This window comes from Rhea pennata, chromosome Z, assembly GCF_028389875.1.
Source record: "Rhea pennata isolate bPtePen1 chromosome Z, bPtePen1.pri, whole genome shotgun sequence".
NCBI classification, from domain to species: domain Eukaryota; kingdom Metazoa; phylum Chordata; class Aves; order Rheiformes; family Rheidae; genus Rhea; species Rhea pennata.
The window spans coordinates 23,599,913-23,623,959 of record NC_084702.1 but is presented as its reverse complement, the minus strand read 5'-3'; the positions used below and the strand labels follow the sequence as shown (position 1 = coordinate 23,623,959).

Here is a 24,047-nt window from a genome sequence, read left to right as displayed (position 1 = left end):
ACAGCAATCTGATTCACAAAAGCCTTATTTTTTAAAACAAATGCTGTTACAATTTCTTCTAATAGCCACTGTAGCAACCAAACATTTTTTCTTCTATTACCTAGCCTTCTGTATTTCTTTTAATTCTAGATTTCATTTTCTGTCAGGTAACAGTTTCTGTAAAAAATCTGTTAATATTATTTGTGATTTCTATAAAGATTGTGTCACAGATTTAAATTCCAGAAAAAAAGATTCACGTTCTTTTCACTTCCAGGCTCTAAAGATGTGCTGTCAGCCTTAATATATTATATTATCACTATAAAATGTATTCTCTCTTGTGCATTGAAAGTAACTGCCCAGAGACTTAAATTCCTCTGGCATGAAGCTTAGTTTTGATAAGAATCACTTCAGTTTGTGATTCCAGCTGTTGTTGACCTGTCATAATAATCTGTACCTGAAATTTTATGGCTTTTCTTTTTTCCTAATACAATAAACTCATAAGCAACTTTCAACTGTATTAAGTTTGTCTGACATGAAAAGGTCTGGTAAGCTAAATTTAGCAGGCCAAAATAATCTCTAATATGGATCCATCCTACTACTTCAAAGATAACTGCACTGTAAACATCTGCTCCATCCTTTTTATTTTCTATTCAACATTTTCCGTGACTTCTGTGTTTTTTTGGTAGAACACTGAATGATAGACAGTTCAGTATTGTTTAGCCTTTTAAACTGAATTATTCTAACCTTTTAGGCACCCATCAGAACTATCCAAAATATCTCAATCTCAGCAAAGCAAATTCGGATGATGAATAAAGACCACATGCAGTGTAGACCTATGACTTGCGTCTTCTTTTTCAGCTATATTCAGAACTAAGGAGGCTAGTATTCTATAAATGCAAAGAGATTTTGGAGCATGATATTTGAATTACTGAAGAAACATGCAAGCTAGCCTAGACAAGTGGCTTCTAGATTTTTTTTTTCCTTGAAAACTGTTAGAAATGCATAGTGATGAGCATGTTCTGGTTTTAGTTTCTTCACAGTTTCAATGAAACTTTTAAAAAGTGTATTTAAAAAATTATTCCCTCGTGATTTAGAAATCAAGCCTGTTACAGAGTTGACTGGCAGTCAGGTGGAAGACTGAAGCAACCTGCCCTTTCTGTAGAAGAAAACAGTTGTTTTTAATGTATTGATTAATTCCTTCTCGTGTTCAAGTATGAGTCATGTTACTCTGTTTCTTGTTGTAAAGTTTAGACACCATATTTTCTGTGCTTCCAAATGCTTTCTTCAGGGGAATCAAAGAATACTTCTTGCTCCTCAAAACACTTGGTATCAGTTATGCTTAAGCAATATTACATTGAGGATTCTTGGAATACTGTGTCTTTCATGAAAGTGCTCTGGCTACTCTCCAAAACCTTAACTGCACCTTGCAAAATTTGACTTTCAAAGATAGGCTGGTAGTACAGCATTGCACAAGTACACAGGGTTTTTGATTTTGCACTGAAAAGTTCATTTTTCATTGAACATTTTTCATGACCTTTCATACAGAAGCCTGACTGAGATTTTCATTGCTGACAGTAATTGAAACAGTGATGTATAATGACAATAGGCATAGCTTAGTGCAAAGATAAATGGTGGTTGTAGACATAGAGGCAATCTACATTCTCAGAAGGAAGAATAATGAAGTTGAACAAATAGTCTAGAAGGTATGTGGCAGACTGAGGTGAGTGCTTATTGTAGAAGAATAAAATACGGGATTTGGAACTGGGAAAGTTTCTGTTTTTCATTGAAGATGAGGTTTGTATTTGTATCACTGTGATCTTTAAATCAAATATCAACTTATACAGGTCTGAACAGACTGCTTTCTTTAACAGAGCATTCCTAAAACCACTTAGCAGTAAATTGGATAAAATTGGATTGTGTTGACTAAGTGATCATTAGGGATCAGTTGGAATAAAAATATAGTTGAAGCCTATGTATAAACATATGTTTTTCTTCTTTCTCTCTTCAGAAAAAGCCCCAAGATCTCAGGCAAGTGCTTTTCAGTATAGACAGTATATACCAGAAATGTATTTTAATCTAGTTTGTAACATTGATATTGAAATAGGGGAGAATTAGATTGAGAGATGTTCTACCTTCAGGCATATACCCTCTTTCTCCCCCAGAAGTATCAAAGAGCTGCACATGAGTGATGTAATTGGGGTGCTTTTATTATCTTTAGCATTTTTCCAGGTCTATCTTGAAAATTATCCCTACATTGTTTTTTTAACAAAAACATTTTGCTTTTAGAAGTAGTACTTCTACTTTGGGAGGTCTAAGGGAGATGGTTAATATTCAGCCATCACTTCCTCCGGGCTCAGGATCAGTGCATCCCTAAGAGTAAGAAGTCTGGCAAAGAGGGGGGGGAGACCTAAATGGATGAGCAAGGAGCTCCTAGCAACAGTCAGACAGAAGAATATACAAAGAATTTGGAATAGGGGACAGAAGGCTTGGGAGGAATATAAGAACGCAGGGATGTGATGAGGAAGGCTAAGGCCCATTTGGAATTAAATCTGGCAAGGGATGTCAAGGACAACAAGACGGGCTCCTTCAAATACATCAATAGCAAAAGGATGGCTAGGGAAAACATGGGCAGCTGCTGAATGGGGTGTATGCCCTGGTGAAGGAAGGTACAGAGAAGGCAGAATTACTGAATACCTTCTTTGCTGCGGTCTTTGTTGCTAAGGGCAGCCCTCAGGAATCCCAGACCCAGGAGACAACTTGACATTCACAAATCCGTGGGCCCTGATGGGATGCTCCTGCGAGTGCTCAGGTAGCTGGCTGATGAGCTAGGCCACTCCATCATCTTTGAAAGGTCATGGAGAGCAGGAGAGCTGCCTGAGGACTGGAAGAAAGACAGTGTCACTCCAGTCTTCACAAAGGACAAGGTGGACCAAGGAAACTACAGCCAGTCAGCCTCACCTCTTTCCCTGGAAAGGTGATGGAACTCCTTGTTCTGGATGTCATCTCTAAGGTTGTAGAGGAAAAGAAGGTGGTCAGGAGTAGTCAGCATGGATTCACCAAGGGGAAATCCTACTTAACCAATCTAATAGCCTTCTGTGATGGAATGACTGGCTGGGTAGATGAGGAGAGAGCAGTGGACGTTGTGTACCTTGACTTCAGCAAGGCTTTTGACACTGTCTCCCATAACATCTTCCTAGATAAGCTCAGGAAGTGTGGGTTAGATGAGGGGACAGTGAGGCAGATTGAGAACTGGCTGAAAGGCAGAGCTCAGAGAGCTGTGATGAGCAGTGCAGAGTCCATTTGGAGGTTTGTAGCTAATGGGTCCCCCAGTACTGGGTCCAGTCTTCTTCAACTTACTCTTCAGCAAATTTGCTGACAATACAAAACTGGGAAGAGTGGCTGATCCACCAGAAGGCTGTGCTGCCATTCAGAGAGCTCTGGAAAGGCTGGAGAGTTGGGCTGAGAGGAATCTCATGAGGTTCAACAAGGGCAAGTGCACAGTCCTGCACCTAGGGAGGAATAACCTCATGCACAACTACTGGCTGGGGGCTGACCTTCTGGAGAGAAGCTCTGCAGAGAAGGACCTGGGGATGCAAGCTGACCATGAGCCAAGAGGCCAATGGTCTCCTGGGGTGCATTAGGAAGAGTGTTGCCAGCAGGTCGAGGGAGGTGATCCTGCCCCTCTCCTCAGCCCTGGGGAGGCCTCATCTGGAGTACTGTCGCCAATACTGGGCTCCCTAGACCTGAGGAAATATGGAACTGCTGGAGAGAATCCAGCGTAGGGCTGCAAAGATGACCAGGGAACTGGAGCATCTCTCTTACGAGGAACGGCTGTGAGAGCTGGGCCTCTTTAGCGTGGGGAAGAGAAGACTGAGAGGGGATCTTGCCAAGATCTACAAGTACCTTAATGGGGAGGTGTTGAGAGAATGAGGCCAGACTCTATTTCAGTTGTGCCCAGCCACAGGACAAGAGGCGCAAACTGAAACACAGAAAGTTCCACCTTAATAAAAGAAAGAACTTTTTTACTGTCAGAGTGGCAGAGCCCTGGAACAGGTTGCCCAGAGAGGTTGTGGAGTTGTGGAGTCTCCTTCTCTGCAGATATTCAAAATCCACCTGACTGCAATCCTGTCTAATGTGCTCTAGGTGACCCTGTTGAGCAGGGGGGTTAGACTAGATGATCTCCAGAGGTCCCTTCCAACCTCAACTGTTGTGTGATTCTGTGATACTTGGAAATATTTATAATCATTTTGTGTTGTTAGTCATATGAAACTTAAACTGGTAAGACCTCTTTAGATCTAAGTACCACTCACTTTTTTATTTAGCTAGGAGCTGTCCAAAAGAGAATGATGAAACTAGGGTGTCAAAAAAATGATTTACATTTGAGAGTCATTAAATATGACATTTTTTCTTTTGCCTTTTTTCATGAGAAAGTGACTGTCATTCCTTAGTGCTGAGCATTAGGTTGATAGATTAAAAAGAGGATGTTTGGTGGAAGACCAATCTGAAGTTTGAGAAGCTAACAGTCAATACAGCCAGCCTGCAGTAGGATCTAGTTAGGGATTATTTGGAAAGATTTACACAGCAAACATGAAAGTAAGAAAGGTGCAGATCATTTGAGTAAAAGTCCATTTGTTTTTAAGAAGCCTTGTTTCCAAGTTTATTCATAGTTTAATCTGTGTAGAATTTTCAGTCATTTCTATGTATTTCTCCCCAAAAGCAATGTTTTGTAGGTATAAAAAAGGAGAGTTGCTGACATCCCATGGAAAATTCCACTGCAGTAAAGTATGGTAGTCCTCTGATGTAGAAGGTGGGTGACAGACTTGTGTGAATAAATAATTAGTGTATCCAAGTACCTGCTTAATATTTAACAATGTAGAGTATATGTTGTCATGTGCAGTCTTACTTAGTGATGCATGTTTTCACTGGAGTAGGAAAGACTCTGAATTTACTGGACATCCAGTTAGTGGGGCAGGTATATTTGATGAAAACTGAAAGATGTTGTCAGTTTCCTTGAAATAAAAGTAGTTGGTGCGTTTTTTGGTTTAGATTTTTTGTTTTGTTTTTGACATTTCTAACTCAAGTGAGATACAAGCAGTAGATATATACTTCCAAAATCTATTTATCAGAAAGTTTTCTGAATACAATACCAGTGAGTGCTGCACAGCTGCTGGCATTCTGATAAGAGGAAATTGTCTCTTGGTGAAAAAGGCAGTGGGGCTGCAGTTAGATGGTGTATTCTGAAACCAGATACTCTGCTCACATCCTGCTGAGCAATGTTCAAGCTGGAGACCAGCTTAGAGCTTCTGGTACATACACCCCAAGGATATCCTGTAGGAAAAGCTGTTCTCCTAGATGCTCACACAGGAAGGAGGGCCCTGGTCCTATTTAAATAGCTCTTGCCTATCAACCTTCCCTGGCAAATTCTCCATCAGAAACAACCTGTTGTGAATGTGCCTAGCCCAACACAGAAATAGAGGTGTTTACAGGTCTAAGTAGAGGACGTGTGCAGTGAATCTGGACTGAATGAATGCATGTTGTTGAAAAGGAGAATAGTTTTTATGTGGTGGATATCTCAATATGGTGAAATATTCTGGTCTATAAGTTATATGAAAGGTCTAAAACAGCATCTTTAAAAGGTCACAGTGCTTAGAGAATAGTGATGTTTTCAGATGTGGAAGTAGAGAGACCTGCTGAGAAAAGCACTGTAAGGCACAAAAGCTTAAGTTTGTTTGTTTATTTTTTGGGGGCAGGATTTAAAGAGTATTCTTTCCTTTCTTGAACAGAGAAGAGCGGTTGGCAGATTACCTCACTATAGCTGTAATAAAGATGTAACAATGTAAGCCTCAAAATAAGGTCATGACACTTAGTTTTAAGAATGGAAAATATCTTCCTCCAAGCTAACCACCTCTCAAAAGGTTTGTGGATCTGAAAGCCAGGTGTTGACCCTCATGGAAGTATTTTATTTCGGGGTTTCAAGATTTTTGTTTTGTAGAGCCCTGTCACTAGTGTCTACAGTCTCTTCCTCTGCAGACACTTGTGATGGTGAAGTATTAGATTAATAGCTAATATAAAGCTAAACCATATACATGGATGGCTTGGATTTGTGAAGCAGAAACTGATTGCTGAAGACAAGCCTTTCGGGTAGAAGGGAACTGACCAGCAGTGTTTTGCTTCTCTATCCTTTTGGATTACATATATTTTATTTCAGCTTCTAAGTTCTCAGTTGCGAGGTTTTTCTCAATTCTGAATAACTCCAGAACTGAGTGTCTTCACAGAGAGGAATTAGTTTCACTTTTTCCAGAGCAGGAATAATTTATTATTAATAAGGCAATAGAGAAGTCTGTTTTAAATAATTAAGCATGTTTCAGTAATAGATGAACTAAGGGCGAGGGGAGATAAAGAAAAGGAATGAAATAAAGATGAGCTTCTATTAATAGGATATTGTTTTCTTTTTCTAAGCAGAGGTTTTAAAATTTCTGGTTGAACACACGGGATGCAGGTCATCTTTCTGTCATCTACATTAGTCCACAGTCCTAAAAGTATATGGCAAACAAGTTTATAAATACATATATATAGACACTAATCACTGGGGCAGGAAGCTTTATGTAGATTTGTCAACCACACAGGAGAAAGAATGTATTTAGCAAGTAACATGTTTGAAGACAAAAACAGTCCTCAGAAGAGTTATAGGTATTTAATTTATAGTGAAGATTGGATTGATGACCCCTTGAATTGTTTTGTTTTCTTGTATTTTAAATAATTTATTGAAAGATGAAAGCAATTTTGTATGATTTTTTTTCCTGTGCTGTTGAAAACTAGAACAGCACTTGGCTGTGGTTTTGAAGTCTGTTGGAAGCACTGGTGAGCTCTGCACTGTTTTTTTCAGACTGGCACATGAAGTACTGCATTTGAAAGCAAATACAAGTTCAAGTGAAAGTAGAGTCAAGGAAATTCATACTTGAGAGAGAGAAACAGGTAGCACTGAACCAGTTTCCAGGCATCCTGCTGTGCTGGCAGCCATCCATCCAGTGTGCGTGCAGCTAGACAGACCCTACCCACTAAATGTGCGTGTGTGTTTGTGTGTGTGTGTTTGAGAGCTCATGAAGAGTTGGAGTCCGTGGAACCCCAGATTTTATTGACAGAGAAGTTTCCAGCTCACAAACCACGTATCGCTGGAGTGTTTCTTGATTGCTGCTACAGATTTCTGTGGCCAAAGGGATATTTCTTGGAATTGGCAAAATTAAGAGCCGTGTTGTAACAGACTCACTTATATTTATTTATTTGCTTGCTCAGGCTCTTACGAATTAAATTTAAACTCATGTATACTCTTTGGTACTTTTTTTGTTGTTTTTGAGATTTAGTAATGTATGTAGTAACAAGTAGGGATCTTTCGAAAGACTTTGGCAGAGGACGTGTATGTATTTGATCAGAATATCTGTTCTCATAACTTCAGTGAATTTTACTGAAGGATTACAAGTCAGTGTTGTTGCACAGAGAGTTGTACAAAATTTTTGTTTTAAGTGCTAATTTATTCAAAATTTTTGCATAGCACAACACTTGCGCAGACAACCAAATCTCTCAGACAAGGTGGTCAGTCAGTATGCAAGTAGTGGCAGGTCCTTCCAGTGGCATCTTCAACTGGTTCCTGGTGGACTCCCCAAACTGCAGCTGTTGTCAGGTCTTACACAGAGCTGGTCCTACATGATTACTGTAGTCCATTAATGATGCTTTGCTGCAGAATACCTTAAGCTACATACAAAATATATACCAGCTATCTTAACTGTACAGAAAATGGTCATACATGACTTTATCTTGCATCTGCCAGAATAGTTTCTACTGACTGTTTTAAAGTATCATATCTGTGTACAGTTCGGTTATTTTTGCAGCAGAAACTGCGGGGGGAAGGGGAATTTAGACTTCCTGAGTCTGCCCAGGATGGTGATCAGCACCTTGAAGCAACTACTGGTGTCTGTCTATTGACCAAAGGCACAGTAGGAGGTTCAGGAATCCCTGAGACTGCCCGAAACTTCAGCACGGACACTCCCTGTAACAGCTAGTCAAATGCTTTCCTGTGAAGCGGGCAGGAGTTCAGTTGATCACCTTGTCTCAAGTCAACCCACTGTCTCAGCTGTGCAGACACTCACTGGGCCATCCAGGAAACTGATGAACAAGTGTGCTGAGTATTAACACAGGCACAGTTACACCACAGTTTTAAATACAAGACAAACTTGAATACTGTATGTTACAGTTATAAATTAAATTCCATAGGTGGTGCCATGTGCGTGTGTGTGCATAATAATACACACAGAGAGAGTTATTTTTGTTTTCTCAAAATCTCCATTTTTAACACCACATTTAACTTAATGCAGCTTTTAATTTTCACAGCTTTTAACTTTCACCATCTAACAGCTATGAACATACACTAACAGTCTCACTGTAGTTTGTAGTGAACAGAATGCTGTTTGTTCAAATCAGAACAGAAACTTGCGACATTAATATTGGCAGCTTTGGTAAACAGACTAACTTCTGCTTGATAGCAGTCAGTCTAGTTAGTGGTAAGAGCAGAAGGTGGGTTGCTTGTATCAAGAGATCTATGTCTTTCTGTATAGTAATTCTTCTTATAAACCTTATTTTAGCCTGTATTGGAAACTTCCCAAGAGAAAGTTTGATAAGCATATCTGATAAGAAAAATAATCTTTTTTTAACTGAACTAGTTGTTCTACATTAAGCACAAAAAGAAGTAAAACATTTCTTTCTTGATGCTTTCATTTCCCATGTCTAGATTATGACAGTTGACAAAGATTTGACTTGAAATACATACCATAAATGTACTGTACTGTTCAGTTTGTTTTCCCTACACTTCTAACAACATAAATACTGAGGCGCTTTGGAGGAAATTCAGTCTAAAACTTAACAGATTTACTGTCATAGCTGTGCTGTACTGATCTGCTTGTGAAATTGTGGATCTGAATCTTTCAAAAAACTTTGACCTGTGCCTGAGGTATATGAGTGCCTCTCAAGACTTTTTATTACAGAAATCAATTCAAAAGCGTCATCCACTTGACTCTGCTGAGCTGGTGGGCAGAGTAACCCCTTGCCACTTCTCTGCCCAGAAGCCTGAGGATGGAAGTTGTTTCTGTATAAATAATGGCTTTTGGCTTGAGTAAGTCTTATTTTGCCTAAGTATTTGTTAATTTCACCCTCTCTGTCCCAGCCTGGCACATGAAAGTGTGACCCACTAGATTATAGGTTTTTCAGCTACACTGCGGCTAATTTTAGGGAAAGTACTTTCCTGAAGCAAGTACAGATGGTTGTGTTTGTCTGCATGGGGTGTTGAGTAGCCAGATGGATTGACCTGGATGGGTTAAGTACAATACAATGCTCTTGCCTCTCTGATTACAAGCTCTGTCACTAAACCCCCCAGCACATCAGCAGTGAGAGATACTCTGGTGAAGTGTTGCATGCTACTCAGAATCAAATAAGGTCAAAACTGAGATGGAGAATTTTTGGATGTACCAAGTTGAGTTTCGTAAGAGGAATGTAAGTAGATTTGCAGAGAGGAGAAATAAGGTTATTGGTACTATTTGTTATTGTTGCCTTATAGAAAATACTTTGTAATTCCATTAACAGATCTTTGCAGTGTAGTAATGGCATGCTTCACATTCATTTCTTGTTTTTGTCCCGAGAGAGTTTTTTTTTTAGGCTTCTGTAATTATTTTGTTAACAATGAAGCAGTACTGGACCTTTATTTTAGACTTCGATTCGTAGTGTTTTGAGTAGCTGTTCAGTTGTCTCTCTGCTATCATTACACAAAATTTTTCTTCTTGTAAGTATAAAAGCTACTTTCAGATTTTGACTGCATCTGTTGTTTGTACATTTTATGTTGTGCCTCTTGGTTTGAATTTTGATGCAGAAGAAAACTGAGTGTTTATTCTTTGAAGACTGAACAGACTGAAGGTGTGAAAACCTTTATGGAGTCAGCTGTTGTTTCATGTCATGTAGCAAACTATGTAGCCTACATGATGTTTGGTTTGGGCATTTTTGATAAGAGCAGAGTATTTTTTCATGAAAGTTTTCAGGAGACATTCAGACACCATGTAGAAAGCTGCTGTGTAACTGTTCAGGTGGTTGCTTAATGTCGATACTTGGTAAATGGAAATAGCTTAGTAAAGATACTCGTAAAGCTACTGGAGTAACTTAATAAATTTTAAACCATGCATAATTTATAAATGTCAGCAGCTAATATAAATGAGAAATTATTATTGTTTCAGTATGTGAAGGCAAGAGCTTTCAGGCATTTTAATGATCTTTTTATGTAGAAACATTGGATACTTGAAAATCACATGCTTTACTTCTTTGTTTACTATTTAAAGCTCGGTCTTAGAATATACTAATGCCATAGGCAGGTGGTATTTGGTGCGTAGAAACCTTTATGTTTAAACCTAAAATGATGGTATTACGTTAACTATGGGAGCACTATAGAAATTGCTCTTTGTGCAGCTGAGTCACTGTGGAGCAGTAGCTCTCAGATAATTACGCAGGCAATTAGGAAGCCCAAAACTCTCATGAAGCTGCCATGTGAATACCAGGTCTCTAACCAGCTATCCTTCACTTTGACAAGTGAAGGTCCGCCAGGTAGTCCTCTCCTTTTTGCCCTGCAGTTGAAATTCAAAGATAATAAAAGGACTGCTGCTGTGCCCAGGATATGTGTGAACAAGGAAATGCTTCCTAATTTTTTGGTAGCCTCTATTAGTTGATTATAATTCTAATATTTAGAAAGTATTGAAGATAGGGCTTGTATTGAGAATGTTTTTAAAAAAAAGAAGAAAAGGAGAAAGGAATTTTATTTTCTTGTATTACTGCATATCTGTTTAGAGAAACTTACAGGACTTAGATTGGAGCTCCTAGATTAAAGCTGCTGCCAACTCAGAGCCCCAGAAGTGTAGCTGTATTTGGCTTAAGAAAAGAGCCATGTTGTGTAATTGCTTATGAAACTAGAAAAGTACGATTTGATTCTCTTAGTCAGTGGTAAACTGTTGAGTTGGCAAAACTGGGACCAACCTTCCTAAGTCAGAGGAAACTAAAAAACTGCAGGGCTGCTGAGCTGACAGCCCAGCTTGTATAACTAAATGTTAAAGCTTTCTTTGAAAATTTGCAGTGTGGCCGGTGCTCTGACATGTTTCACAAGTACTTCTGGAAGATGTGCTTTTGAAACACCTGCTGGGTTGAAGTTTTTTACTGTTTAACATCTTGGTGTCCTTCATTAATTCTATGCTCTTGTATCATACTTGCTCTTGACTTCACATATCTAAGCTATGGCTTTTCAGTATTAGTGGCATTCATTAGGAGTCAGCTATTATTCAATAGCCTTTCCCATACTTGCTTGCCAAGACTGATCACACAGAGATAAAAGTTTCATGATACTTGTTTGCTGTGCTTTTCTCTTTGTTTTTTGGGGGAAGGGATTTCAAAACTTTTTTTTGTTTAACCTTTCACACGGGTAAGGAATGGCTGTTACTGATGTACATAATTATAACAGAAGGGAGAAAAGTTCTTTATGTTAGTGAATTACTGGGAAGATGATCTGAAAGACATTTATGGACAACCACTGCAGCCTTCTTCTGCTTAGATTATTTTAATTTAGCAGTTCAGGTTGATCATGATGATACATGAGAGCCTGTGTATTTGCAAGGGAAATCACAATTTGAGTCCCTTCTCTTTCCCCAATTTGACAGTTAAGAATAAATAAACTTCAGCTGAATCCCTGTTTTCTGGTTATGGTCAATCTGCCTTTCTGTCATTGCAGCTTAACTCTGTCTTGATGACTTTATCTTATCTTTTCTAGAACGTCAGTGTTCTAGGAGATTGGGCTTCATTGCTCACTGCTTTCAGTAAGCTCAAAATAATTTGCCTGCATGCAGAGGCGTGCACTTGTTCAAGTGAAAATGCTGTAACTGCAGCTTAAGTGGATGGCTGACAGTTAAGTGTGAGCATTTAGCCTCATATTGGAACCCCCACCCAAAAATATGATTTTATAACACACTTTTTGGGTGAATGGTATTTGCCACTGGCTACAGACTTTAGTTTTACTGCCTGCTTGCTTTTGTACGTTATTGACAAAGAAACAAGCTTTTCTGTAAAGATACAGTTTTTAAGTCCACCGGGATGCTGAGAAAGACTTGAAAATTATGCTAAAAATCCAGAGTTGTAACATTCAAAAAATGTTTGTCCAATTTTTATTTATTTATATATTTTTCTTACTCCCACTGCCAATTATAGGAAAATATGAGAGAAGAATTTCGATATTAGTCTCTCAAGTGATTCTTTTATTTTATTTTCTTGCCATGTCTAGTCTCCATCTCCAGATTCCTCTTCACCTCGAGGTGCTGAATCATCAAGCAGGCAACATCACCAGGATGCCTGCAGTACAACAGAGCCCTCCACTAATAAAGAGGTAGAGTGAAATCTTTCTAAAACCCACAGTCTTGTTCTTGCTGTTCCTGCCTTTTTGTTTTCTTTGCTCCCTTATATCTGTGCAATCTCTTCTCTCTTAACCAAAACATGACAAACCTGAAAAACTGGTTTGCAGTTCCTTTCCTTTGTGCTTGCTTGGCTGTCTGAGTCTCTAACATACTTAAGGCTGTTTATCATTGCATTTCTGAGTCTATGTTTGGCTGCCACAAAGTTCGCTTAACAGGCTGGGAGGTATTGACTTACTGAGGAACAGGACAACATGACCTCTACAGTAGAGGCAAATGGAAGGAGCCCTTTTTAAAATCCTTCAGAGTGGCTTGCTGCAAAGAAAATAATGTTTCTCAGCAAGGTGAATAAACTTGCTTAAATAAAAACTAATCGAATAGTAGTTTTTACAGCTTACCATATTACTGTTATACATACTGTTGGAAGAATGGAAGAACTAAGTGATTTGGTAGCAGTTGTTCACACTTACAATCTAGCAGTTCCGAACTTCAGGCTCCTCAAAATCAAGTAAATCCTCCTCATTCTTCTTTCTCTTCTCCTCCTCCTCCTCCTCTTTCTTCTTCTTCTTTTATCTAAACTTATCTGGGAGCTTTTCACTCTGCAATAGTTCCCTTAGAACAAAGTGAGATTGCCTAAATGGAACTCCTCACAGTGTGAAAAGGAAATAATTTGTCACCAAAAAAAATACTTAGATTGGTATATAGTGACTGGCTCTGTAGGCAGAAAAAACAGCAAATGTTTGAGTTTTCTGCATTTTTAAATTTAGCAAATCTAGTGTGAAGAATCTTGAAAACCATTAGTCACAGTAGCTAACAAGACACCATATTGTTATTGATAGCAAGATGGCAAAACTGGGCTATGTAACTGGAAATATTGATTAAAATTGCAACACTACATAGTATTTCATTCTTTTGTAAGAGGATAAAGAGTTAAAAAAAGAAAAGCTTTTTGTAATACATATATATATAAATACATATATTATATATATATATATAAAATATATATATGTTTGTGCCAGTTTATGTTTGCATTTAGAAGATGATGGAGGCTTTCAAAAGACTTAGACAAGAAATTTCTGCTATGCCAAAGCCTTCAACAATGGTTTGTGTCTTTACTTATTCATCTGCAGTATTGTGAGACTGATGTAGCCGTTTGATTTCTTTACTTTACTAATTTTGTCACTGCGAGCATATTCTAACCATTAGATATCATTAAACCTATTCAAAGGAAAAAATATCAGCATGCTACTCATTTCAAACTTTAGTACGTGTAGTATTAGAAAGAGTAAAACAGATTTTACAGTAGAGTGTGTCAGGCTGTTTATTTCCCTCAGAAAAGCAATAGTGCTCTGCTTTAGTACTTCACTTTCAAAAGTAACAGTGGCAAAACAGACTATTTTTAGGAACAGCTTTTAGGTCTTAACAAACCGTTTTTTAAAGGTATAGATGCTATAGTACTCGGCTGAAAGGCAACAAGATTAAAAAGAGTAATAAAATATTAATGACCCAGCTATTTCATTATTCATGGTATGTAAAATTAGAAGGTGTATATATCCTTTTTTCAGTAACTTTACTGTTGCTGTGGTCTTAGCAGAATATCTTTTGATGTTAGTAATAAAAAAAAAAATAACTTGCATGTAGAGCTTTTGCAATAAAAGCATATACTGATGTTTACACTTTTTTTTCTCCTGAAAAGGATTTGTATTAAGTAGTCAGATTATTGAGTAGTTGTTGAATTTGTAATTACAAACTTTGGGCAAGTCTTAAGCCTATTTATTTCAAAAAACATGTTTTGAAAGGGCACTATTTTGAGTAAGTTGTTTCTGTTTTTCTCAGGCATGCAGTGGATTTGTTCTCTAGGCTGTCAGCAGTTCAGCTGTTCAGTTTTCCTGGTAGCAAAACACCAGTAACAACTGCACACAGTTGCTGAAATCGGTATAGAAAGTCCGGAAAAATAGTCATTGCAGTAAGCAGAGCCTCAAGGCAGCATCTTCTAATTTGAAAATAATTGTCTGTGTCCTCACAGCAGTTGATTTCCGTTAAGTGCCTTAGCGGTAGGAGGTCAATGTTTAGTGATGACTTTATTTATGCTAGTGCTCTCTCTGATGAACTTCCCTTGTTTTATAGTGTACCTTAGTCATTTTTGCCAGAACAGCAGTTATCTAGAGCTATGCAGGCTCTGCTCTTTGCATCATGCGTATTTTGTTTCTCTGACCCAGGCTGCTTTGTTTTATAACAAGGCCTGTGTAATTGGTTGAAAAGTACTACTTATTTGTCACATCCGTGTAATAATAAGTGAAGAAGTCTCGTGGGGTTAGTCACTTAACCTGTTGCATAACTGTGACCTTCCTAATTTCCCAATTTTTGGGAACCTAGTAAATTGTGTACCATAAAGGAAATAATTTAGCATAAACGTGGTGTATAACTACAGCTGGAATTTGTCTAACACATTGGACATTATCCTGTTTGTACTTGGATCCTTATTTTAATACAGCCATATTGAGCAGCTATTGGAGGAGTTTACAGTCTTCCGTAGAATCCTTAAAGTTTTGTAATCCTTGGATTATCAGAAATTTTTAACTGCAACACGTGTGAAAGCACTATTTCTGTTCACCTATTACCATCTATACACTGACGCATGGAGTATTCTTTGATGAATTTTCCTGTGTGGGTATGTTATTGTTTATAACAGAATGGTTTTCTCACTGAAGTTGTATTTTTCATATGTTTGATATGTTACCCACAGTCTTTCATAGAAAGTTACAGTTGAAGTTAAGGTATTACTTTAGTCTATGTATTTACTAATGCAGGGTTTTTTTAATTCATTTACCTTTTACGAAATTGAGACTGACAGATTCTTTACTTGATACGATAAAGAAAATATAAATGTGTTTGCTCAGAGTTTTCACTATTCAGATCAAGCATGTGTGTATGTGTCTTTTTGTGTGAACATAATTGGTGAGGTAGTGTTACTAAATTCATTTACCTCACAGAATACAGGTTACTGCTTAACCTGTTGAAATTAGGAAAGTTATATGTGTACTGTTTTGACATGAGAGATACATATAAGATCCTAGTGTATTTAAAAAAATTGGTGTATGATTTACTGACTGGGCTGGTAGTTTCAGTACCGTCACAAATGATGATGGTATTGAGTCATCTTACAGACTTCTAAAAGTGTTTATACATAGTTGAAAAATCCACTGTCTATGAGATGTGATGTGTTTTCCCGTGTACCTCTTAGTTAGTAAAAACAGAGTATTCGCTGATTGGTAGTCAGGATGCTACTGAACGTCAGTAAGTAACTGAAAACTGCATGTAGCACGTTGCCTGATAGATGAACATGCTAATGCAATATAGTTTGCTTATGGATACTTGCTTTCTAATGACTAGTCAAGAGTAAGATAATTCTTAATAAACGGTAGTCTTACTTTGCTTATAACTGTGACTAATTTGGTTTTTTTTGTCATGAAGAAGTTTTTAATGCATATTGGTGCATGCTTTGTTCTGTTTGAAATCTTGTTTGTCTTGATTACAGTCCAGAAAAAACTTGGCTTCATTTCCAACCTATGTTGAAGGTAAGATATTGGATTTCTGAATATTTTGTCATATATCCAAAGAACTCCGGTATTTGTAATGTATGAAATTATTTTGTTGTTGTTCAATAGAAGAACTATGAGGGTTGGATTTAGGTTGAACTGAGTCCAATCTGGAGCTTGAACTAAACTCTGCTAAGCTCTTTTGGAAGTTCAAAAACATGCATCTTTTATTTTTTAGCATTTCAGTCATAGTTTCTGTCCCAGTTCTGTTGCATTTTCTATCAGTATTACTTAAAACATCAGTGAAACCTTTTTATGGAATTTATTATGGAATTCACACACATGTGAATGTGTGTGAACAATGAGCTGTTGTTCTGACAAGATTAGGCAAGATGATTGTAGTGAAATTCATCATTGAAATCTAACTGGCCAGCCTGTGAGAGGAAATTTTCCTGGCTTTACAGGTGCTTAATCTCTAATTAAATAGAACTTCATGTCTCAGAGTCAGGGTTGCGCTTGTGCTCTTGCTAAACTTACTCAGAACAATGTGAAAAGCAGATTTTCTGTTACATGAGCTTCTGTTAGCTTTTGTGTGACTACATTTTGTGCATGCAAAGAGACTGCATGCTGTAACAGTTATTTCATTATGAGAACATGACAGACTCAGAAAATTCAAAGATTCTTTTATTATTTAGCCCTGACAGCAGTTGAGCCCCGTGCTGTATAAAATGGCAGAAATAAAGCTGACCTGGTGTTTCATTTAGAATGTCTGGGAATTCCCTGCATTGATTTACAGTGTGCTGCCTTTAAAAGATTATATGATCATTCTCTTTAAAGAGTAAAGTTGATCATTGGTTTACTGTTCAATGTGTGTGCTATACATCTATAACCAGATCGTCGGCTACTCTGAATTTCATATATTGTTTTGAAAATAAGTGATCTTTGGAAATACACAGTAATGAAGGATCAGTCTCAGAATTAAAATTTATCTCCAGGAGGCAGCCTTCTCTGTTTTTTATCAAGAAGTGTATAAAAAGGTGTTGGAAATGAAAGTAGTGATAAAGCCTTTACATGTACAGTAACAAATAACAGCATTTAAAAATGCTGTGAGGTTACAGAACTGAAGAGTGCACAAATATGCAGCATTTCCAGATACATAAATCTCTCTAAGGGAAAAATTTTATTTATTTAGGTTATATACTTGAATATGACTAGTTAATTTTGAAGGATGCCCAGATACTGATCAGATTCTATATATTGAAGATGAACATCTCAAAACTGCTAGTTGTATATTTTCATATTTAAAAAAAACACAGCAGGCAAAAGCTCCTGATAAGATTTGCCTATGTACTTGTATCTGTGTGCATAGTTTGAGTAGTTTGTATGTACGTATATATAGATAGAGACATATTTACCTATATTGATGTAGTTATATATTATATATATTAACTCTATATTAATTTATATATAATTAGTTACATGTATTTTAACTAAAACCTTGTTTTTATATCTGTAGTTAATAATGACCTGTATTTCTTTGGGACTGTGGTTATTCATGCTCATACTGAGCACTTGTTAATCTCTGCCAATTTTGTTCTGATTTATTAAAGAATTCTGAATAATATTAGACTTTATGTCCCCATTGCCACATAAATATCTGAGGATAACTCTTGAATTGATAAACATTCCATTCTGGTGTTTCAGGCTTTTTGCTTTGCAAAAAAGAACTGAAAAATAATTTATATTTTTGATTATGATAATATTGACACTTGTAGCATTCTCTAAAATGATTTGTATTTTCAGTGGTCTTGAATACAGGTTCTTTTTCCTTACTTGTAGCAAAAGAAGAAGCTTCTTGCATAAACCAGTACCCCTTTTGAATCATGACAATGTTAGCATCTAGTGAGAAATAACCTATTCTTTGTAGATATAATCTCCAAACACCACAAGCCTGGAGTTCATAATTACTGTTCTATAAGAAATTAAATTTTTAGATGCTGAATACTTCATCACCCTCTAACTTTCCATAGAAGTTGACAAGAGTTAAATCATTAAGAATCTTGCAGGACTAAGACAAAAGGCTTTTTCTTCCAGCCTATGCTGGAAAGCCCAAGAGAGCCCATGCTCTGTATATTTAAGAACAAAGTTTTTCTTCGACTCATTGTCCTTGTTGTGACAAACCATGAATTTTAAGATACTGTGGCATAAAAGCACTTCCTTAATGATGCTGATACATCTTTATGATGCTGATATTGATGCTACCAGTCTTCTCTGTAAGGGGATGTGTTGTTACCTGCAAAGCACTGTAGGGAGATTCATCTGCCTGCTGTACTAGCTGTGGCAAATAAGCAAGCGAGCAAGTTGCTGATGACTGTTCTTAAATCACACTCTTCCAGCCCTCTTTCTGCCTGTGACTATCTAAACTGTGATGTGTTCATACTAGTCAAAACTACAAGCCGTTGGTAGTGGGTGATGGAACAACTGAATACTCATGCTTCTTTGTAAGAGCAAAAACTCTCTGAGGCTATTTTGCCCCAGGGTGATGCCTGCCTCAGAAGAGAATGAGCTATTGTGAGAGACAAGTTAGATTAACAAATACAGCTTGTACTGGGGAAATGTTGAGAGCATTTCTCAATGTTCTGTGCCTTTGAAAGAACTAGTTGCCATGTCGTCAGGCTAAGCCACGGAAGAGTATTTGTAGTCATCTAGTGTAGGCTCAAGTAGTCATAGTGCTGGTGTTGAGCCGTGGTTCAGTATGATTTTCTTTAGTGATTTCTTTCCTGTGTTACAGTTCCTGGACCTTGTGATCCTGAAGACTTAATTGATGGAATCATTTTTGCTGCCAATTACCTTGGCTCTACTCAACTCCTTTCAGATAAAACTCCCTCCAAGAACGTGAGAATGATGCAGGCTCAGGAAGCTGTCAGCAGGATCAAGGTGAGGAGTAACTCCTGCTGTTTCTCATGCTGGTACCTTACAGTGGCAGATACGAACTTTTTAAGTCTGCAGTAGTCTTCTCATGTTGGGTTATCTGTGCTTTAAGAAAGGTTAAGTGCCTGATCTTGCTTTCTGCAAGCACTGGTTTTATACTGCAGAATGACAAAGAATCGTTTTAATTCCCTACAGTACTTCTTGTTTTTTGTACTGTGAGCCAAAGTCTAAAGTGAGTGATGGTGTAAGTTATATGTTACCTAGGTGCTGAGAGAAAACAGGTTTAGGGAAAAGCTAGTGCTGTAGTTGCTTCTGGTCTGGCATTTGATCAAAGCTGTACTCTTTTTGGCCATGTTGTGTATAATAGTTCCTCACTTCATAGGAGCTATGAATTAATGAAAGAAAGAATAGTCTGTGACTGCATGAAGATGTATGGAGAAAATAGTATTTTTCTTGGAATCTAATATATTCACTACACTTTCTTGAAAACAGAGATGCCCACTGATTTCTGTATGGGCAGGGATAAGGGATGGCTGACAATAGTGACGTTATCAATGGATATTAAGATGTTTGGATGAAATATTGCGCTGTTGCAGAGGATGCTGCAACATCCTGATACACTGCTGCATGGTGGGCTCGCAGTTTCTTTTAGCTTCTGCTAATTCAGCTACCCAATATAATCTCATCTGAAAGTTTTTGTGAGATTACTATTTACATGTTCTTCCTTTGCATAATTTATCTTGGGCTCTAACTTAGTCTTTGTGTATACAGTAACGTAAAAGAGAAAGAAGAAGGGAGAGAGTATGTTACCAGCACAGTCAATAGCACTGTCTGTTAAGATCACCTGATGCTTTCCACAGTCATTGTTCCTCCCGGTATTTTCCATGCCTGGTGCCCACTTCAATCTGTGCATGAACTTTCAGAGGGGTGCTTCAGCTAGAACCACTGAGGTACTTCCAGAAGTTGTAATTTTGCCCATGTTCAAATATACGTAAGTTCTTGTAACCTTGTCTCTGAAAATCACCAGCTCTCTAGCACTAGAGGAGGCACTAGAGGAGGTGTGTTTGACAGAAAAGTAGCCTTCCTGTTGCAGATAAGTTGTTCTCCACCTTTGTAGGGGCCTGCTGAAATTTAGACAAATAGTAAGCCTTTTGAAAATCAGCAAGCTGTGTTACATTCAGTGGTGACAGAGGTTTCAATACCATTTTTTAAAAGACTTTCCAAATCAATAAGCTGTCTCAAGTCTTACTGAGAGTTGTGTGTGCAATATTCCTTGAGTGGTTCTTCCCACTTTTACAGCTGAGACTTTCCCTTACAGTGTCTGCTCCTTTCTTACTCTGGGTGCAAGTAAGGCTGTGCCTATCTGTGTTTATTAGTCCCCACATCTCCTTTCCTGACACTTGGATGCATGGTAGAGAAGTTGCCTGATTTGAATGCAGACGAACAAAAGGTAAGCTAGAGAAGGGAGAGAAATAAGGACTTCAGTGAGACTGGATCTAGGAGGGAAGCATGACTGGAAGGTGAAAGGAACAGTTAGGATAGGTGTAATAGAAAACTGGTGGTGGGAATTGGAAGGCTCAGGGAAGCTGGGCCAGGGACTGAGCATGAGGCTTGCATCTAGGAGGCAAAGCATGTGTGGGAGAACAGTAAGAGACAAAGATGATAGAGAAAACTGGGACAAAAATGGAATGATTTGGAACTCTTTGTGTTGTGAGCGTAGAATCTTACTTAGATATCAAATATATATCTTAGAATTTCCTTAACAGAATACAGCTCTTCCCAAGGGCTTTGTTATGCCCCAGCACTGCTTTGTCTTAACACAGAAGAAATCTGCTTAGCTCACTTCACCCTCAAACTGATAGCTTACATAACAAATAAATGAACATGTGTGCACATACTTGGTTGTCATAAGTTTGTTCAGAATGGAGACCAAAATAGTTGCAGTATTGACCTGGTAATGTCACATGAATATTTTGAAGCTGTGAGTAAATTTCAGCAGATTGATTGCTTACTGCTTGGCACATGTTACCGCTGCACACTTCTTTGACAGTGACTGCTCTTCAACTTTTAGGAGAAGTTCAGGAAATGTAAATAGCCCCAGGCCTTAGGATCTCTGGTTTGTTAGAAATGGTTTCAGCTATTTTTGTTAGTTATTGTCATGAAAACAAACTTGCTTAGTGCTGACCTGATTATGATGGATAGAATTCTTTCTGCCAGATGCACTGTTGCTCAGGACAGCATTTAGCCCAGAAGTATAAAATGTTGTCTACAGAGTGTTGATGATACTTGTGTTGTACTTGTGCTTGTTTACAGAGTGTGTAAGATGTTATGCATGTGAAACATTTCTGTATGGTTAGAGGAAACAAAGGCTATGAATTAAGACTGATCATTTAAAAACATACAAACATGAAATTAAGAACATGAAAAAGCTGAGAAGGCCTTTGTTTAAGGCATGCTACTACGCATACCTTCCGTTTAAATCAACGTTAGGTTCATGCATCTGAATGTATTCCTTTTTTGTTTAATAATCACTAGTAATGCCTCCTTTCAGCAGAGCCCTTAGACCACACATCCAATCATTTAGAATTTGAACAGATTTTACAAATATTTCTCCATACTTTTTATTTACCAGAGCATCACTTCAGTTAAAAGTAGAAAAGAGAGTTAGGGCTTTTTTTCCTGCTTTGGTGCTTTTCTCCATTAAGTGCAGTGCAGCGAAGTTAAAACATGCAATGTTTTGAAGGCATTCATCAAACTTTTTTTATTTTATATTTTCACTAAAAGGAAGTTTTCCATTCACTATTTTCTTTCTTTCTTCTCCTTTTCCTCAAATAGCAAGGAAATACCTTTCCATGTTTTACTTTGACTGAATTTATTTAATACTTATAACAGTCTGGAAAAGTTAATGTTCACAGTTACAATTCACAACTGATCAGTGCAGAATATTTTCTATGTTTTGCATATAAAATAACGATTAACTATTTTATTTTTCATCAGCAGGTCTGAACATTTTTAGATACCAACTGATGTAATTACTGGAAGTAGTTGAAGACAGAATCCATATGTGAAAATCATGCATATCTTGCATGTTATTGTTTATAAAGGGCCATCTGGGATTCTCTGGGCTACAGTACATTTTTTGTAGAGATTAAGTGGGTTGCCATGTATTTAATCCATCCGTCTAGCATAAGTTGAAGTTTGCTTTTTTTAAAAAAAATAAAAAAGTTAATAATATTTTGTAAATAGCAGCTAGCTACATAGTCACATTTTACATACCTTCACTTACCTTAAGTGAAATATTTAGACTTTACATATTTAAAAAATAGTATTTTATTTAGATCAGGTTGTTTCTGTTTTTCTAAGAGCATTTAAAAGATCTTTTGATTTAAGTTAGAAAAATAACTTGATTGTGAAGAGGATTTGTTTGATAATGTCTCTTGCATAGAATTATTCTAACTAATTTCATAGACCGGAGCTTCCTTCCTGATATTTCTATGGAGCATCAGTCAGTTCTTAAAACTGGCACATCGTTGTCCCAGTTTTATGAAATATTTAAAGATCATTCTTGAAGAAGTTAAAATACAGTTAAGACACTTTCCACTGAATTCAGGATTAGAATTCTGAAGAAAATGCATTAAAGGGTATTTTGAATCATCTTTGATTCTGCATTGTAGATCTCCATCTCCAGGATTTTTTCCCCTTTCTCTTCTAAACCTGTGCTGCTCTTTTGTGAGGTCTATCACTCTGTAAAATTTGTGTAAATTTTGCCTGAAAGGGAACTTGTTTTTGGAGAACAGCATAAAAGCTCTATCTCAAGATTGTCTCTGCCCAGTATATGCCAGAGAGTTGCATTCAAGATAAGTGTACTATTTCTAAGTACTTAATGCAGAACCTTCAGTATTAGACGGTTCTAAATGCTTTTGCGTTAGGTTGCTGTCTCCAGGCAGCAACAGATTTATCATTACCAAAAGCTGGTGTGGAAATGTTTGTTCATATTGATAAGTAAGAAGCACAGTCTAAAATTTAAATAGCTGCTTTCAGATGGGTTTAAGCTAAAACTGATTAAATCTAAGTTGTAAGCATCAGTGTAAAACATCTAAATGTGTGAGATTTTGGCTTTCTGTTTGTTCTTCCTAAACCTAATTGATCATGAATCCATATCTGTGAAGCCTGTCCTAATGAGACCCTTGCCCACCACAAGAATACCTGTTAATTTACTTAACTAAAAGGCAATGTTATTGGGGGAAGTAAAAGAATATTTGCCAGCCTGCTGAGTATTGTATTTCTTCAGTAAGCAAGTCCATAAGTTCAATTCAGCTTAGGTTTGTGTTTAAATTGAATTATTGATTGCAAGAATTATGATATTTATTGATATTATTGTTATTTACACAGCAATAGCATGTAAGATACTATATTGGGGTGAAATATCTCTGGATATAAAGCAGTTAAACTGCTTAGAGATAGGGGATAGTTTTCAGGTGTCTGAGGAAGTGAATCCTCTACTGCCTTTCATTAAAAAAAATGTGTTATGGGGCTTTATGCTGCTGTCACAGGAAAACCTGTTGTTCAGAAGCATGATTCTAACATTGGCATGTGTATGTTTGCACAGAAGGAGAATGAAATCTTCTGTCATTTTGTTTTTCCTGGAAAGACTAACATAGTTTTAGAGAGATTATTTTCTAAGCTTGCTTATGCATGTAGGAGCAAAATGCAACTTGAATTTAAATATTTTAGATCTGAGAAAGCTGGAATAATAATGTTTGGGCTCCTTCTCTCACCTCTTACTTGATGTGTCTTCAAAAGAGCCCCTTATATTTGCAGTGTTCTAAGTGAAGGGAAGCACCTTAAAAAAAAAGAGGGGGGGGGGGAGGGAAGAAAGAAAGGAAAAGAAAACCCCAGCTGTTTGGTTAGAGTAACATTTAAATGAAAAACACTCAACCTTTTGTATTCTTCCTGGTGAAATTTCTTTTCATTTTTTAAACTGTATTAAATGTGAAACCTTTTTAAACCAAAATGAAAAGGGGGAAATTTATCTAAGCAGGGACTAACTAGAACATGTAGCAGTCTGCAAGCCCTAGCATTAGTGTGCAGATCCCTGCTTGACTTAAAGTTTCTGTAA

General features: G+C 37.3%; 1 protein-coding gene across 5 annotated transcripts in view; it reads left to right on the top strand.

The window, feature by feature from the left end:
• APBA1 (amyloid beta precursor protein binding family A member 1) overlaps positions 1-24,047 on the top strand; it is a 93,151-nt gene that overhangs the window by 51,628 nt on the left and 17,476 nt on the right. For 3 of the 5 annotated variants that reach the window (XM_062600377.1, XM_062600381.1, XM_062600378.1), the window contains 3 exons: positions 12,332-12,433; positions 15,997-16,036; positions 18,789-18,934. In XM_062600377.1, the coding sequence (XP_062456361.1) occupies positions 12,332-12,433; positions 15,997-16,036; positions 18,789-18,934 (288 nt within the window). The remainder of the gene's footprint in view (positions 1-12,331; positions 12,434-15,996; positions 16,037-18,788; positions 18,935-24,047) is intronic. The other 2 variants (XM_062600379.1, XM_062600380.1) reach the window with 2 other exon arrangements.